This window comes from Lytechinus pictus, chromosome 14 (assembly GCF_037042905.1).
Source record: "Lytechinus pictus isolate F3 Inbred chromosome 14, Lp3.0, whole genome shotgun sequence".
Classification (NCBI taxonomy): Eukaryota; Metazoa; Echinodermata; class Echinoidea; order Temnopleuroida; family Toxopneustidae; genus Lytechinus; species Lytechinus pictus.
The window spans coordinates 23,627,623-23,644,105 of NC_087258.1; the positions used below are offsets into that span (position 1 = coordinate 23,627,623).

At 37.5% G+C, this 16,483-nt stretch overlaps 2 protein-coding genes across 5 annotated transcripts in view; one reads left to right on the forward strand and one right to left on the reverse strand.

Annotated features, from left to right (window-relative positions):
* Positions 1-3,398, reverse strand: part of LOC129276446 (DNA damage-binding protein 2-like) — a 25,905-nt gene extending 22,507 nt beyond the window's left edge. The window contains exon 1 of one of the 2 annotated variants that reach the window (XM_054912821.2): positions 2,878-3,398. In XM_054912821.2, the coding sequence (XP_054768796.2) occupies positions 2,878-3,051 (174 nt within the window). In that variant the 5' untranslated portion in view covers positions 3,052-3,398. The remainder of the gene's footprint in view (positions 1-2,877) is intronic. The other variant, XM_054912822.2, reaches the window with a different exon arrangement.
* Positions 3,286-14,517, forward strand: LOC129276442 (triosephosphate isomerase-like). Of its 3 annotated transcripts, none has more exons than XM_054912818.2 (5): positions 3,286-3,643; positions 6,989-7,197; positions 8,936-9,068; positions 9,957-10,130; positions 11,390-14,517. In XM_054912818.2, the coding sequence occupies exons 1-5, from the start codon at positions 3,529-3,531 to the stop codon at positions 11,509-11,511; spliced, it is 753 nt and encodes a 250-aa protein (XP_054768793.2). In that variant the 5' UTR covers positions 3,286-3,528; the 3' UTR covers positions 11,512-14,517. The 3 variants fall into 3 exon arrangements, with proteins under 3 accessions (XP_054768793.2, XP_063965886.1, XP_063965885.1); XM_064109816.1 differs by lacking the exon at positions 3,286-3,643 and adding an exon at positions 5,092-5,158; XM_064109815.1 differs by lacking the exon at positions 3,286-3,643 and adding an exon at positions 5,476-5,649.
* The last annotated feature ends 1,966 nt before the right edge of the window (positions 14,518-16,483 follow it).

The window sequence follows — 16,483 nt, forward strand, 5'->3', positions numbered from 1 at the left end:
ATATGCATATATTAAACTGTTTTGTGAAACCATACTTTGAAACGCTTGCCAACGATGTTTTGAATGTTGCATTGCACGGTCACATCGTTGGTCGTTGGCTAGCGGTGCACCCAACGATGTATAGCAATAGCTAGTAGTAGTAGGTAATTTAAAAGAGTGTATTAATCTTGTACTATTGCACCTTCACATCGTGGGTCGTTGGTTAGCCAACGATGTTTTAAATGTTACATGGCACCGTCACATCGTTGGTCGTTGGCTAGCGGCGCACCCAACGATGTATATAGCTCTAGTAGGTAATTTAAAAGAGTGTATTAATCTTATTTTATAATATAACAGTTTCACATCGTGGGTCGTTGGTTAGCCAACGATGTTTTGAATATTATATTGCACCGTCCGTACCGTCACAACGTGGGTCGTTGGCTAGCAGCGCACCCAACGATGTTTAATTATAGCTCTAGTAGTAGTCAAAGGGCAAAGGTCATTACGTATGGCCTGGATGCATTGCTCGTACGTACCGTCATACGTACGTACGTACGTAGTATAGTAGTAGTAGTAGTACCAGTAATGCATGTACGTATATAATAGTATGGATATATCTCACTCACACAACATGCGAGGTTAGTATACTAACCTCGCACAACACATGTGATTTCATAGTGCATTTTGACGTTTTCATTCATCACACGAATGTGAGGGACTAAACTACGCCAAACCTTTCAATATTTGTCCACTATGTTAATCTTGATCGTATTTTTTATGTTTATTTGAAAAAGGAATTATAAATTATTTATTAAAGTGTTTTTATCGCTTACCTCCAAATCTCAACCAGGATACTTCGCTCGGTCCGTCCTTAGTCATCCTTCGTACTGCAGTGGAAATTACGCAAACAACAATCGAAATGCGAAATTTTCCTATCGAACATTCTCGATTCAAGTCGTCGGCGCATAATAGGAAATTGTACCAAAAATCAACATAGTTCTCTATTTATTCAAACAATTTTTTCTGGGGTGCACTTGACCTTTAAGAGATTTTCCAATGAAAATATTACATGGAACTTGGAAATACAAATCATAATTTGGTTGAACAAAATGTTTTCTGTTAAAGTATAAAACAGAAGAGGAACATATCCTTCACGTATTTTTATATCCAAAATATGTTGCCTTAGTATGGAATAATCACAATGACATAAAATGAAAATGGGTAAAGTACCTTCCTAATGATCATTGAGATTTCGCCTATGGAATCATTGTTTAATAATTTTCAAAGCTTTAAATAGATGAAAATGTTCATTGAGAAAATATACATATATATATATATGAACAAAATGATAATGTCCCGATTGTTTCGCATTACGTGTGTTAGATTGCGGGCGTTTGTGTGTGTGTGTAGGAAGCAAGATATTCGTGTTAATGTTTGCACAAAAAAGGAGAGGGAAAGGGAAAGGAAAAGGGGAGGGGGAAAGGTAGAGGAGAGAGAGGGAAAAGGAGACCATAAAATAGAAAGAAAACAAAGGAAAGGAAGAGGGGAAGGGAGAGAGAAAGAAAAATGGAAATAGCGAGAAAAGAGTAGGGGAGGGAGAAAGGAAAGAAAAGAAGGGAAAGGAAAAAGGGAGAAAGGGAATGGAGGGGGCGGGAAAGGAAAGGAGAGACAATAAAAGACAGATCAGGGGAGGGGGAAAAGTAGAGGAGAGAGAGGGAAAAGGAGGCCATAAAATATATATAGGTCTCCTCATCATGGTTATAAAAAGTGCTCAGAATGTTTTATTTTCAAGTCCTTGTATCAGAATTTTCAGCTCGGGCAGCTCTATCGCATTTTGATTACTATCCTGTTGATTTATTTACTTGAACAAAATATTTAAAATGTCCAGCTTTTAGAACAGATATCAAAAAAAGGTATTCACCTTTGATCATAGATGAGGAAGAAGAAAAAAGTGCAAAAAAATAGGAAACAAACTAACGAATTAATGGGACATAATTTTTCTTCATTTCAAGGCGACTCTTGACTTTACATTTCATCATCGCTGATGGCGCTACAAATAATAGAAAATACCGCTTGACAGCAAAAAAAAAAAACAGAAAGAGGAAAATAATGCTGAGCGTCTAAAATGCAGCTAGCAGTACAACCTGCAGAACCGTAAACAAACATCTTGTGAATAATATCGCGCGCCCTCTTTAAGCAAAAGTTTACAACCACAATGACCCTGCGGTATCTACGTGAAGATCACGAGAAAATGCTTTTTTTTTCTTAAAAACACACCAAAGAGAAGACAAGAAACGATCCATATGGTTCGGTAAGTGTCATAGCACAATTAGAAACATTATTTTAAAAGAAATGGCATAGTTATTTTAGTAAAAAGGGTGTGAAAAATTCGCGTGCACCATGTGCATATGAATCCTTCGCACGCGAGATGCATTGATCCCATGAGTGGGATATATCTAGGCTATATACCATTGAATTAGTATATAGCTATAGGTCTTGACATCGTTGTGTTGGCTGACCAACGATTGGGTAGTGAGCAGTGTCGGGGTATTCTGCAGTTAAGCCCAAATATTTGTCATTGATTGACCGTACACGTCTTCTTTTTGTAATTGTATCAACAAACAACAAGTATAAATTGATTTGACTTTGTCAAAATTGATATATCCCTTCAATCATCATTCAATGTAAATTAGCTCCTGAATTTTGCAACTGATTCCAAATATTTTACTGTAACATCCCCTAAGATGTTATTCCAGGCTTCGTTGAGAGTAAGCATACGTTAGTAAATTATTTTTACTCTCTAGAAGCCTCCTGGCTAGTCATGCCATGGTTGTCGTATTGTTTCTCCCTCCCGATCCCGGCTCCCTGGAGCGACACCGCGCGCCGCGATCCACTCACCACAGTTCTGCTTCTGGCTCTGCTGCTGGATCTGGATCGAGTTTTGGAAACTTTTTCTTTCGGGAGTTTCGCGACATCTCCGACAGTTGTCACAATGCATCCCTTAGATCCATCTTTCTTTTTCCTTGACATAGACGGTGCCATTTTAAGCGATTCAGGGATCACAAATTTCATCAAAATCTAGCTTCGCCTCTGACACATCTCAGTGCGGTGGCAGTACATTTGAAGTACGTCCACGTGCTTATATTTCATAAGCTCATGTCAGCTGTTTGATGTTTACAAAATAGGACTTGCGTAACATTTTTCCCGCGATATGGTCCATATCGAGAAGTGGAACTGTCTCCAATGAATTTTTATATGCAATAATGTTTTGATGCACTATGATAAATTAAATATTTATATATTAAAAAGTAATAATTTGTTTATTTCATTTACAGTTAAAGTGTTAAATATTGTTAAAAGTTTTTATCGTCTTTACAAACTCGGCAAATGGGTACGTGCAAGAAAACCGGAAGTAAATCAGACTGACCTGGGAGTTCCATCCAGGTCAAGGTGTACAGTGCATGCAGGACAGAACTTGATTGCAGTTCCTCTTCGAATACCCACCTCTTTTACTCACCTGTACGACTGTATTTCATCTCAAAAGACAAAATGGCAAGTGGAAGGCGTTTCTTTGTTGGTGGAAACCACAAGATGAATGGAAACAAGGCGTCGATCGATGGAAATTTGAAAATATTGGAAGAAGCACAGATTCCTGGAAACACCGGTAATATATTGTCGAGCTGCGCTGAGCGGCCGCGGGCACGGCCATTGCCACTGTCACTGACTGTCTGGCACTGGCACTCTGGCAGTGACACTGACAATGCTGAACATGGTGTAAAAAATGCCCATGTAATGATAATTAATGTTGTCGGTCGGGGGGGGGTTGTAACTTGTATATTTCATGCTTTTTGGAATTGGTCACCAAAACGAAGTTGCATTTTCTTTCAATATTTAGGCCCCTATTTGTGAAATAGAAAAAAGTTTGCTTTAATTTTTCAGAAGAATCAAGACAATTTGTCATGTTTGTCAATTATCATGCAAAATGTTTTACTTTTTTCATTTTTCAATCTCTTTTTATTTTAGAAGAAATAATTAAAAGAATCAAATTTACTTAAGAGCCAAGTTATAATAATAATATGATTAGCTGTAATGGACTCTGACAGTGTCACACAATCAAGCAATTATTCCAGAGAAAAGAGAACATTGCCAACCTTATTTTGGCACACATGGGCACACATCCTCTACTTTGAATGCCCTCTACCAAGGTGCTTCAAGCCGTGTCACCTGGAAAGGTTCTGTCAGTTCCTTCATCCCACTAAACAAGGGTGTCAGACAAGGAGGAATACTCTCTCCCACGCTGTACAACGTATTCGTTGATGGCCTCGTCAAGACTCTCCGGGACAAGGGGCTTGGCTGCACCTTCCAGAATAGATACGCAGGTGTAATTATCCTTGCTGATGATGTTGCCCTTCTTGCAAGTTCTCCCACTGAACTTCAGCAAATGCTGAATGTCACAGATGAATATGCCACTCATTGGGAAAACTCTATCAATCCCTCAAAAAGTGCCATCCTCATCTTCAAGTCAAAGCGCAGCATCCACCCATCCTTCCAATTCTTCATTGACGGTGACAGAATCAGAGAGGTCTCTCATCATCCCCACCTTGGCATCACCAAATCAACCATCGCGTATGACCACACTCAACACATAATCACCAAGGGATACAACACCCTCTTTGCCATCATCGGTAGCAACAGCAGCAATAACCTCTTCCTCCCCCACACCCTTGCGAAGCTCTGGAAAACTTTCTGCCTACCCCGAATGACCTATGGCTCACAGCTCCTGTGTTTCACTCAAACCTCACTCAAACACTCCCTTTTCAAGAAACTCTTGGGTCTACCGAGATCTGCCCCCAATATCTCTATCTTCCTGTTAACTGACCTACTTCACCTCTCCCGCGAGATTGAACTAAACACTTTCCTTCTGATAGGACAGCTCTTCAACATTGACCATATTAGATTTGAATTTTGCTCATTCCTCCATGCCCTCTCCATCAAGACTCCTACTATCATCTATTGGAATAAACTGCTCTCTAAGTACAACCTTCCCTCACTCACCTCTCTCCTATCTGAAGATTTCTCATACCACCGTTGGAAAACTCTGTGCAGGAGTAAAGTGTATGATGCCAAATGGAAGAAGCCAGAGTGTGCATTGAGAAATTCTCATCCCTCAGCCTATGGAGTAACCTCTCAATGCTCCCCAAGATATTGTCACTTTACCCTTCTTCACTACCGACCCATCTTCGATCAGCTGTGATTTTACGCGCTCAGCTGCTTACGTCCACTTATCCCTCACAACGAAGCTTAGTCACCATCGGGAAGAGCACAGACCCAACCTGCAAGCTTTGCTCTCTAGAGGAAGAAACCACTACCCACTTTCTTGCCTCATGTCCAGTCCTCTTGACTCAGCGTCTGGACCTACTACAGCATGTTGAGAACCTTGACTTGCCTGCACACATCCTAAATGATTTCATTGGAAATGACCCCCTCATCCTTGCATCCTCCATCCTCTTTCCCTCACACTCTCTGCCCTCCTCCTCTGCTTCCTCTCTGACATGTCACTGCCTAAGATACATCTTAAAAATCCACCTATGTCGACAGCACCATCAAGAAAGGACCTGAACTTTGCGGCTTGCCGCCGATCTCCGAAGACCGGAGGAAGGAAATATACAAGTACAAGTACATGGAGTACAAACAGAGAACAAAGTTCCCTGTTTGTACTCAAAAATTTAGTCGGCTTGTTTAGACATTAAATGAGTGTCTCTTTCCTTGCATGAATATTCCTCGGGTTCAAATTTCCTTTGGTTGACACTTTTTTTAGATTACATTGATGGTGAACTACCATCCCTTGCATCGGGGGCAGATCCAGTATTTCCAAAAATGGGGGCACATTTTCCCAAGGAAAATTTGATAAGCCAAAAAAAAAAAAAATTGTTAACACTATTAATGAAGGGGGAATTGATTTTTTGCTACGGGATGTAAAATTTGAAGAAAAAAGTCAGGTGTGAACGACATATTCCCATCACAAATATTTATTGAAACTCTCAAACACACTTGTGTATGAATGACATATTACATTGAAAATATTGACCGACTCAAAAGGGGAGGGTGGCATGGGTCGGATGTGCCCCCCCCTGGATCAGCCACTGCCTTGCATGTTATTTTTAGTTTTGCAAATTTTACGTAATTAAGCCTGAGTCGGAATCGATTTTAAAATCGGTGTTCAATCAATGTCATCGAGCGCCAGTGCAGATTTTGTAAAATCGGTGCGTTGATAAAAAAAAAAAAAAATTACAGTGTGAAGGAAAGAAATGCGGCAATTTCGTTTGGTACACACAATCATTGAAATAAACAGTAATGTCTAAAAAAATGAAACCTATTGTGTAATTATCAATGCCTATTCGCCATTAATTTGAAGTTTATTTTGTTCCTAGTTCAAGTCTTACTCGTCTGTTCGTGCTGAGATAATTTATGCACGATGAATTCATGAATGGAATTTATCGTCATCGATCGCGCATGCGCACTGCTTTAATCAAGCCAGAAATTTATGACGCGATCAACGTAAAATAAACCTTGTTTTCGTTAACAATATTTTTATTATGACCATAGAACCACTCATTCAATGAACAAGGTTATGATATAACCCTGTTCTCTGTTTTTTTTTACACTGTCAGTTTCTATCACTAGCTAATCATAATATAACTTGGCTCTTACTTAAATTTGATTCTTTTATTTTTTCTAAATTAAAAATAGAGATTGAAAGACAATTTTTTTGCCACATTACTTTCCACCAATAGTGGGCGTACACAAAAATATGCCCAAAATTCAAGTGTTTGAGAGCTCTGGTGAATACAAAAATGATCCCCAAGTCAGTAATGAAAAATAAATTGTATGGAAATTAGTATTTTTGGTCACAAAAGTGTTATTTTATTAATGATTTTTTAAAGTGTGTGCTGTGTACTGCATAAATTGGTTGCACAAATTACATTCTAGTCCTTGTTCGTTCCCACAGATGTTGTCGTTGCCCCGCCTACCGTCTACCTCTCGTACATGAATGCCAAGATCCCAACAGGAGTGAGTGTCGCTGCACAGAACTGCTACAAGGTACCCAAGGGAGCCTTCACTGCGGAGACGTCTCCGGCTATGCTGCAGGATCTAGGGGTAGCGTGGGTGATCTTGGGACACTCGGAGAGAAGGCATGTCTTCGGAGAGACAGATGAGGTAAGTCGGTGCAAGGGAGTGTTCCATGAAAGGATTAGCCTGATGTTTTATCAGTCAGTCTGTTCTATCAGGAAGTGCAAAGTTCGAATTCCAGCTATGAGTCAGATTTTCTGTGACTCAAGGTGAGTTCACAGGCATTGTGTATAACGTACAGGGGGATTTAAGGACGTTCCACAGTTATGTTTGTGCGCATTACGATCTGCGCATATTTTACACTCTGCGCGCTGACGTCACAATGGATGAACAGGTGATTAATTACCTGTGGGTATGAGCTGATTTTTTTCATCATCTGCACTCTAACTGCAGATCCGATGCGTTATCTTATGAAGCTAAAAAACTGGTATTATTCCATGGACCATTAAAAAAATATCTCTACAAGTTCAAAATACTTTACTCTGCAATGCTGCCAAGAATCGTGAATATGACCCCGAGTTTGAATATATGGTAGAGTGGTTTTGATTTTTTCTTCTCATAGATACAAAGCATTTGGCGCATTTTCGGTGTTTTAAAAAGCACATTTGCTCTAATGAAAATGCTGATAAGTTGAAAACAAGCACATGAACCCCTATTTTTTAATGTTTGCACCTCTTAGGTATACCTTCCTCTACAACTTTGCAAATTTTTGTGAAAATGACATGGATTTTGAATAAAGTGCAGCATTTATTGTCCTTTTGTAGTTTGTTATTGAAATTTCACATTTTTTAGATTGGGTTTTTGTTATCTTTTACGCCATTTTTAAGAACTGACAGTGCTGTTAGACTTAATATGGTAAACAAATAGCACTATAAATAGATTCTGCATTCTAACGATACAATTATGAACTCTCTTGCGAAATTTGATTACGTTTTCATGTATTTTGACTGAGTAATAGAGGTTTAAACTCATTGTAGTGATCTTGCGAGGTCTAAAAATGCCAAATTCTTTTGAATTCGCAATTCTTAAGAACATCCAGTTGGGTGAACTTTGAAACTCTATAGCAAAAAATCAAGCACATGGACCTATGTTAATTTTTGCATATTTCGAATATTCAGGTTCTAAAGTATCTATGTGGAAAGTTTGTTGAAAATGACATGGATTTCACTTTAACTGTGGAACGTCCTTAAGCTGTGGTACAGGTGTGAAAAGGAGATTTAGGGGGGAGGTGAGCAAGAGTCACAAAGATGGGAATCCCGGGCCTAAAGTGTGAGACTTGGTATGTCTGTTTATCGAGCAGTTCCCATGTAGTCTCAGAAGCCTGCAGTGGTGCCGGATTGTTCTGAACATATAAAACAGTTAGGTTTTGAGCACTTGTTTTCGTACAGTTGTCTGCCTTCAAAATCTTTTTCTAGTCAGAATTACCAGGCATCCCTTGACAGCTGTGTGGTCGCAAGTGTCGAAGAAATGTTATGTTGATTTATTCGCATAACATATGCCAACTTTCCTCATCTTCACTTCTGATTTTGGAAAGCTCTATATCCAGCTTACCTTGAATGGCGAAAGTGGTTGTTTGCCCATCACTGTTACCAAGAGTAATTAATTGCTTGCCCTATTCATACAAATGTCTATATTTTGGTAAGAGATTTGTTTGAATATTAATCAGTCTCCCAGCACTGTCTGAAACATCTAAATAAAGCTGCCTATAATTGTTAAATTATTGTTATTTTACGTATTAGATCCATAATGACTGGACCCTCATCTTTTGTCATTTATCTGACTTTAAATTTTTTGTTTTATCTCCCTTTTTGTGTTCACTACACAGTTGATTGCTGAGAAGGTTGCTCACGCCCTTAGCTGTAAACTCAAGGTGATAGCTTGCATTGGAGAGAAGCTAGATGAGAGAGAAAACGGCCAGACCAATGAAGTTGTCTTCCGTCAGATGAAAGCTTTAGCCGGTATGTCAAGCATTCTGTTTCATTAAGAGTTAAATAGTCCTTCTTACTTTGCCACTTTGTTAACTACCATGGAATTCTTGATTGTGATTTGGCTCTTGAGCCCTTTTAACCATTATGGCAAGTCTTTACGAACCAGGGGGCCGTTTCATAAAGCTATTCGTAAGTTAAGAGCGACTTTAAGAATGACTGGTGATCCTTTGATATTCACCATTAAATGTTCATTTATGATTATTCAGGACGTAAGAAAGGATCACCAGTCGTTCTTAAAGTCGCTCTTAACTTACGAACAGCTTTATGAAACACCCACCAGGCCTCAGATCTTCTAAATTTGACCTGATGAATTCTGTAATCACCCTTGGCTTTGTAGAGTTGTCAACTGGTTACATTTGAAAATGAGATCAATCATAGAAACTATTTCCCTTTTATAGCGAAGTTACACTAACTTGATTCTTATTTTAATGCCTCTCCCACCTACGATGGGTTCTGTTCCATTGTTCTAAAATCATCTGTTAATAATTTTTCAGTCTTTGGATATCTTAATATCAGCATTTACTGTACTCCTGTCTGCATATCAGAATGGCAAAAATCTTTTTAGATTTGGGGTTCGTCAGAGGAAAAGGTCAAAGAGGTGTATTTTATGTACTTTTGACAGGGCAGTTATGTTTTGGCTCTATGGGATTTTGTGTTTTATTTAGTGCAAATTGGTGACAGACCGGCTGTTGCATGTTAGCATGCTGGTGGAAACTTTCAACACAACTTACAAATGAAACCAACTCTTGTCCATTTCTGTATTTTTTTTCCCTCCAATATTTATGGTATTATTTTCTAGGATTCATGGCTACAGTACTTGCTGCATCTCAATGATTTAATTGTTTCGTTCACTTTCAGATGTGATCACTGATTGGAGCAACGTCGTCATTGCTTACGAACCTGTGTGGGCCATTGGGACCGGTAAGACAGCCACGCCACAGCAAGCGCAGGAGGTCCATCTGAACCTGCGCTCATGGCTAACGAAGAATGTGTCTGCATCGGTAGCTGCCAACACACGGATTGTGTATGGAGGTATGTCGGCATTAAGCAACAATTACAACATAAAATTTTAATTTATTTCTAAGGATGATGTTGTGGAGCACATTATAACCAGATAGTCAGTGTCACAGTGAAGGTTTAAATCTGAAGGGGGAAATACCATATTCCAGTACAATTCATCTTGAATCATGGGAGAAAATATTGAGGATAACTAAAAGCAAAATCTGATTTGTTTTATTTAGAAAAGTCTTAAAAGTTTCAAACCATTCCAGTAAATGTTGGCTTTATGAGCTATAGATCATAATGCTGATATTCCTATGATGTATGTTTTTATTATCTCGTCCTAGAGGGGACGTATTATGGTATCACGCTTGGTGTCCGTCTGTCCGTCCGTCTGTCAACTTTTCCTTGTAAACGCAATAACTTCAGCTTGACTTAACCTATGCTCATATAATTTGGGGTGTGATACTAGCATGGATCCCAGGAAGCCAATCGATTTTGAGGTCAAAAGGTCAAAGGTCAAGATCACAGTGACATGTTTTCATCTTACCCTTCTGAAGTCCTTGTTAACGCGAAAACTTTAGTTGAACTTAACCTAGGCTCATATAATTTGGTGTGTATGATACTAGCATAGATCCCAGCAATTTTATTGATTTTGAGGTCAGAAGATCAAAGGTGAAGTCGCCACCTTCCACTTTTATTGCTTGACCAATAACTCTGTTTTCCGTGTTACAGGCGGGCATATTATGTGCTCGCTTTTGCAACACTCTTGTTAAATTCCCTTTTTTGTGTGTGAAAAGCTGTAATAGTGATTACAAACATATCAGATTTTAAGTGGTTGATTTCAATTTGAATTTTTCTTGAAATTATTATTGAATGATTTTCCCTCACATTTTCATTAAATATTGGCAATTGCTGAAATATTCTAATCGTATTGTTTTTGAAATCATATAAGTGCTACAGCTTTGGTGAAACCAACCCCAGACTGTCCAAAATATTTCCTTATTACCGATGACCTACCATTGGTTGATTTGGAGTCAGTTATGCAAGTGTGACTGTAGTAAAATGACTAGGTCTTGAATAATATGTCCCCGAGGTTCTTTAAATAGTGATAGTGGCTGTGATTTTCATTTTCAATTGCAAATGCACTTCTGGAATTAAATCGCATATTCCATCTAAAAGCCAAACATGTGTTCACATCTTGAAACTTCTCATCAAGCCTTTATTTTTTAGATTCTTTACAAGCAGCACATACTAATTTCCTACTTTCTTGTATGACATTTTCCTCTCAGGTTCTGTAAATGCTGGTAATTGCTGTGATATAGGACAACAAGCTGATGTGGACGGCTTCCTTGTCGGCGGAGCATCATTGAAACCCGAGTTTGCACAGATTATCGCTGCCGGGAGGGCGTAATGCTGTCGTCATACACTATCAATATTATAGTGCATGATAGTATAGATTATATTGTTACATTTTATAGGTACTTGGAAATTCCCTTGTGAGCATTGCAATAAAATGAGATTTGAATTCATATCTACAGTTAAGCTCACTCAAATAATATCCTTGTGGATATAAAGATGCTATTTTGCAAAATGGATTTTTCGCAAACCAACTCTGTTAAAAATTCCCAGTATTTGGTTAGGAAGTAAGTTGATAACCGGGTAGGTGTTTTATAAAGCTGTTCGTAAGTTAAGAGCGACTTTACGAACAACTGGTGATCCTTTCTTGTGGTAAAAATATACACACCTGACTTTCATTGGTCTCGATTTAGTTCCTAAGAAAAGGTCACCAGCCGTTCGTAAAGTCGCTTGTAAGTTACAAAGAGCTTTATGAAACACGTAGCAGGATATCATGTGACTGAAATGTTTATGGTATTGAGTCTGATGATAATAGTAATGCTATTAGTGTGACCCGATGTGATTTAGCCCACTTTATGGTATAACGAGCTATTTCATGGTGATTTGCTACATACCACCGATAGTGCTACTTTTGATCTGCTGCCAATGTTGTGGGAAATGGGCCCAGCCATCATTCAAATTTTCATGAATATGACCAGGGGAGCGTTTCATGAAAGGACTTGTCGGACGTTTTATCTGACAAGTCCCACTTTATCCGACAGTTACCATAGTAACAGTACCTCTCAGCCAATCAACATCAGAGAAAGATGTCAGATCTGACAACTTGTCGGATGAAAATGTTGATGAAACACTCCCCAGGCTTTCCTCTTTCACACATGCTGCTTTGATGACAATCATTCATATTTCTATATACTGCCCTCTATTTTTGAGAATAGTGTAATGCATTGTTTAAATGTCCCACAATACAGCATCAGCAGTTTGATACTTGCCTGAGGATTTTTCACTCGGAATTAAAAAAAAATTAATTCAACCAGAATTGTATTTAGTAGAGTGATATCAGTAGAGAACACCTCTCACTCATCAAATTCAAACTTGTTTATTTTAATTTCCAATAAAATAAAATAAAATGAAATGAAATGAAATAAAATGTTAGTACAATAAACAATGCCATTTGCATATAATGATAAAATCATACAAACAATATCAATCAAGTTGTGTATGTATTAGTCTCTTCATGGATGGAACCTGGGATAGTTCTCTCCTCTGATTTTAGTGCAGAGGAAACTTTTCAGATCAGTGTGGTTGACCTTTGACCTCTTAGCCTCAGCTTGTACAGGAGACGCTTTACATGTTGATACATGTGGCACCACCATTGCTCTATAATCCACTCTGACATTGGGCCACTGTTGAAATATCAGTATTATCCAGGCCTTAAATTTCAATATTTCTAGGAAAAGTTCACTCTTTTTATATTGGGTACATATATAACAGCACAAAGGGGACACAATAAAAAAAAAAGGACACAAGAAATATCCATGCCAATGAGAGGAAAATTTAGGCCAGCCTGTGATGACAATTGTGAGAAAAAGATATATACTTAATTATTATCATACTGACATACTCCTTGCATTTGATCAGAAAATTGTTCCAGGTTTTGATATAATCTCTTGAAAAGACCTTGTTTGCTGGCTGAGAATTTTAATATTCCACCGTCCATATTCTGTATGTCAATCAGACATGGTTCAGAGTGATATTGAAAAGCTACTGAAATGAATACATTTTATGGTAAAGGATCATGATTGATTCAGTTACATATTTGTGGCTGTTTTCACAACTCAAGTTTGTGAAAGGGTGTTACGATGTCTTATTATCAAAAAGGTTATTTTGAAAAGTTAGACTTGCGAAACAGTGCTATGTGGCTCTGTTGTGCTGAAGTCTTTATGTCCTTAAACAATTTATATATTGCTTGAAAGATCATTTATCATGAGTTTGTGTTTTGGTGTTGTGTAGTGTATCTGCAAAGCAGTGATAGAACAATGTTTGAATACTAATTGGGCAAACCCAGCTGGGAAAGACCAGACAATCAGAGAGATAAAAGCAATTGATACCACCCGTCATATTTGAATAACTCTTCTACACCCAAGTTTAAATCCACCTTGGAAAGGAAACATAGCTATTTAAAAAGTATTTTGAATGGGTTGGTGCTACGATTGCCAGCATTTTTTTTCCTTGCCTTTTCTGTCTTCTTTAAAGAGTGCATAGTGACTAATTTGGCAGTGATATGGCAGCTATATAAAGTATGTTGGTATTATTATTAATGGTGTTTTGAAAGTTTCCGTTGGTAAAGACAGGTGAGGTTTTCAAATCATTCAATAATCAGAGTTATCCCAGTCCACGAATGAATTTGTCTTTGCCAGAAAGTGGAGCCATGTTCAGGAATAACTCAATAATTCAGGATTTGAATAATACAAAAATATTATTTAAAGTAAGCTAGTACTGCAAAAATCATTTGATGATTTGAATTCTTATTGGACCATAATATTGTTAAGTCATGGAGCTACTATCTGATAGTAGCTCCATGATTAAGTGTTAAGTTTCCAGTAAATCGTGTATCAAATATAATACCATACTCTCCAAGGTCTATCTTATACAATTATTGTAAATGCTGTGAATCCAAAAAAGGCCATAGTCTTGGCTGCCCAATTGTCATATTATGTAATATGGTTTGCATTATGTTTCGAAATTCCGTTTGGGGTTAAGTTCATAAAAGGCTTTGTGATCGCATGTATGCTAAGTTAACAGCATGGAATAGTGCCAGAAGGTAGTAACTTTGTGTTTGATAATGTCGTGTTTGATTGCCAAACCCTTAGCTATGACCCTTTTCCACTTTTTAATAGCTGTAAATATAATCTAGTGACTTTTGAAAGTACATCCGACAGACGGGAAGCTTTATACGAGACCTAAGAAAGGCTCGACTTGGAGGGAATGGATTATTTCTGTGTCTGGTTTCAGCGTATCCTTGCCTGAATAAAATCAACCATAGTGTTTATTATCAATATAACGATGAATATTATGTATTTATATGTATAGTAAACTGAATGTTCAAGAGAGAGAGGAGAGAGATGGAGAGGGAGAGAGAGAGAGGGAGAGAGAGAGATGGGAAGAAGGAGAAGAAGAAAGAGAGAGAGAGAGGGGGTATAAAGTACAACTTAAAAAGTCACACTTTTATGGGCCATCCATTCCCTCGTTGCATAAAATTGTTTTCTAATCAATTTACTGTTTCTATAGACATACTCTTTTTTCCTGCTTTAAAAGTTATCCTCTCCAGGTGTATACATCAATCGGCAGTAGTAGTAGTAGGCGTAGTAGTAGTTGTAGTAGTAGTAGGCGTAGTAGTAGTTGTAGCAGCAGCAGTAGTAGGCATAGTAGTAGTAGTAGTAGCAGCAGCAGTAGTAGGCGTAGTAGTAGTAGTAGTAGTAGCAGCAGCAGCAGTAGAAGGCGTAGTAGAAGTAGTAGTAGTAGTAGTAGTAGTAGTAGCAGCAGCAGTAGTAGGTGTAGTAGTAGTAGTAGTAGTAGTAGTAGTTGTAGTAGTAGTAGCAGCAGCAGTAGTAGGCGTAGTAGTAGTAGTAGTAGTAGTAGTAGTAGTAGTAGTTGTAGTAGTAATAGTAGTATAGTATTTACTACGTATCAAAAAGCATATGCAGTATATAAGCCGTATAACTTACGATAGATTACCCATTCAGCACGAATGGTACAGTCATGTTGGTCTTCCGTGGGCTCCAACAGGGATTAAAAAAAGGAAACAAACATGTCCAATCATTAAAATATAAATTCTAAGAATAAAAATGCAATTAACACAAAACATTACGTTAACCTTGACAATGAAATGTCAAGAATTCATACATAAAATCATAAACATATACCTTATCTTTAAGAACATAAATAAAAGTAATAAAAGTAATCGACACAAAACACAAAAAAGTGGGGAGCATTTCATCAAGTTTTTTATGTCCAATAAGTTGTCGGATCTGACAACTGTCCTTGATTTTGATGAGCGAAGGAGCACTGTTACTCTGGAAACTGTCGAATAACACAGAACTTGTCGATTAAAACATCTAACAAATTCTTTCATGAAACGCTCCTCTGGTCACAAATCCAGGGGACCGGAGACCCCCAACTTAAGACCAAAGTTTAGTGTTTTTCGTTTTTGGTGCGGCACAGATGTATTATATCATGTGATAATTCGAGTACCCCCCCCCCCCGGGGACACAAAACAAAACGCAATCTGAAGTGGCAATGGTTTCGTATCAAAGATCACCAAGAGGTAGTCGTTTCCATATTTTTTCTTTTTCTTGACAAATATCGTTAAAAACTATTAAATCTTCAGAAATATTCGTGCTATCATGACGAAAGTAGTATGATAACAGGATGCGTATCTTGTTCTTACCATAAAAGACCATGATGGTATCATTATCATCCAATGCAATCAAAGGAGCTTTTGTTTAAAAAGAATAAAACTTGGAACAAAATTTATGCCAAAATTTGATGTTCATCTAGGATTAAGAATAATTCATAGTATTTGTACATATTATTCAAAATATTGAGCATTATAATGGTAATTTAGCAAGCATATTTTGTTTCAGTCATCCTAATCTACATCTCCAAATGGAACTGTTCTTTGCAATTATATTTGCATAGTAGCCATATAAAATAATTTGGCTTAATCTTATTTAAACATTTGCCCAATCTGGATTTAACGATAGTTTAAAAAGCTTGAAAACTTCTTGTAAAAACTAAAAATAATTCAATTCTTTTATTTTCCACTTTAAATTTGTCATTTATATTAATGATACAGATAACAAAATAGTATCATAATTTATATTGAAATCACATTTAAAGGATATGCAAACATAATAACATATATATTACAATAAACAATTATCAAAACAATTGAAACCTATTGTTTGTATAGCGGAGGTATGGTTAATTTTACCTTTTTGATCCATGGAAACTACACATAGATCATG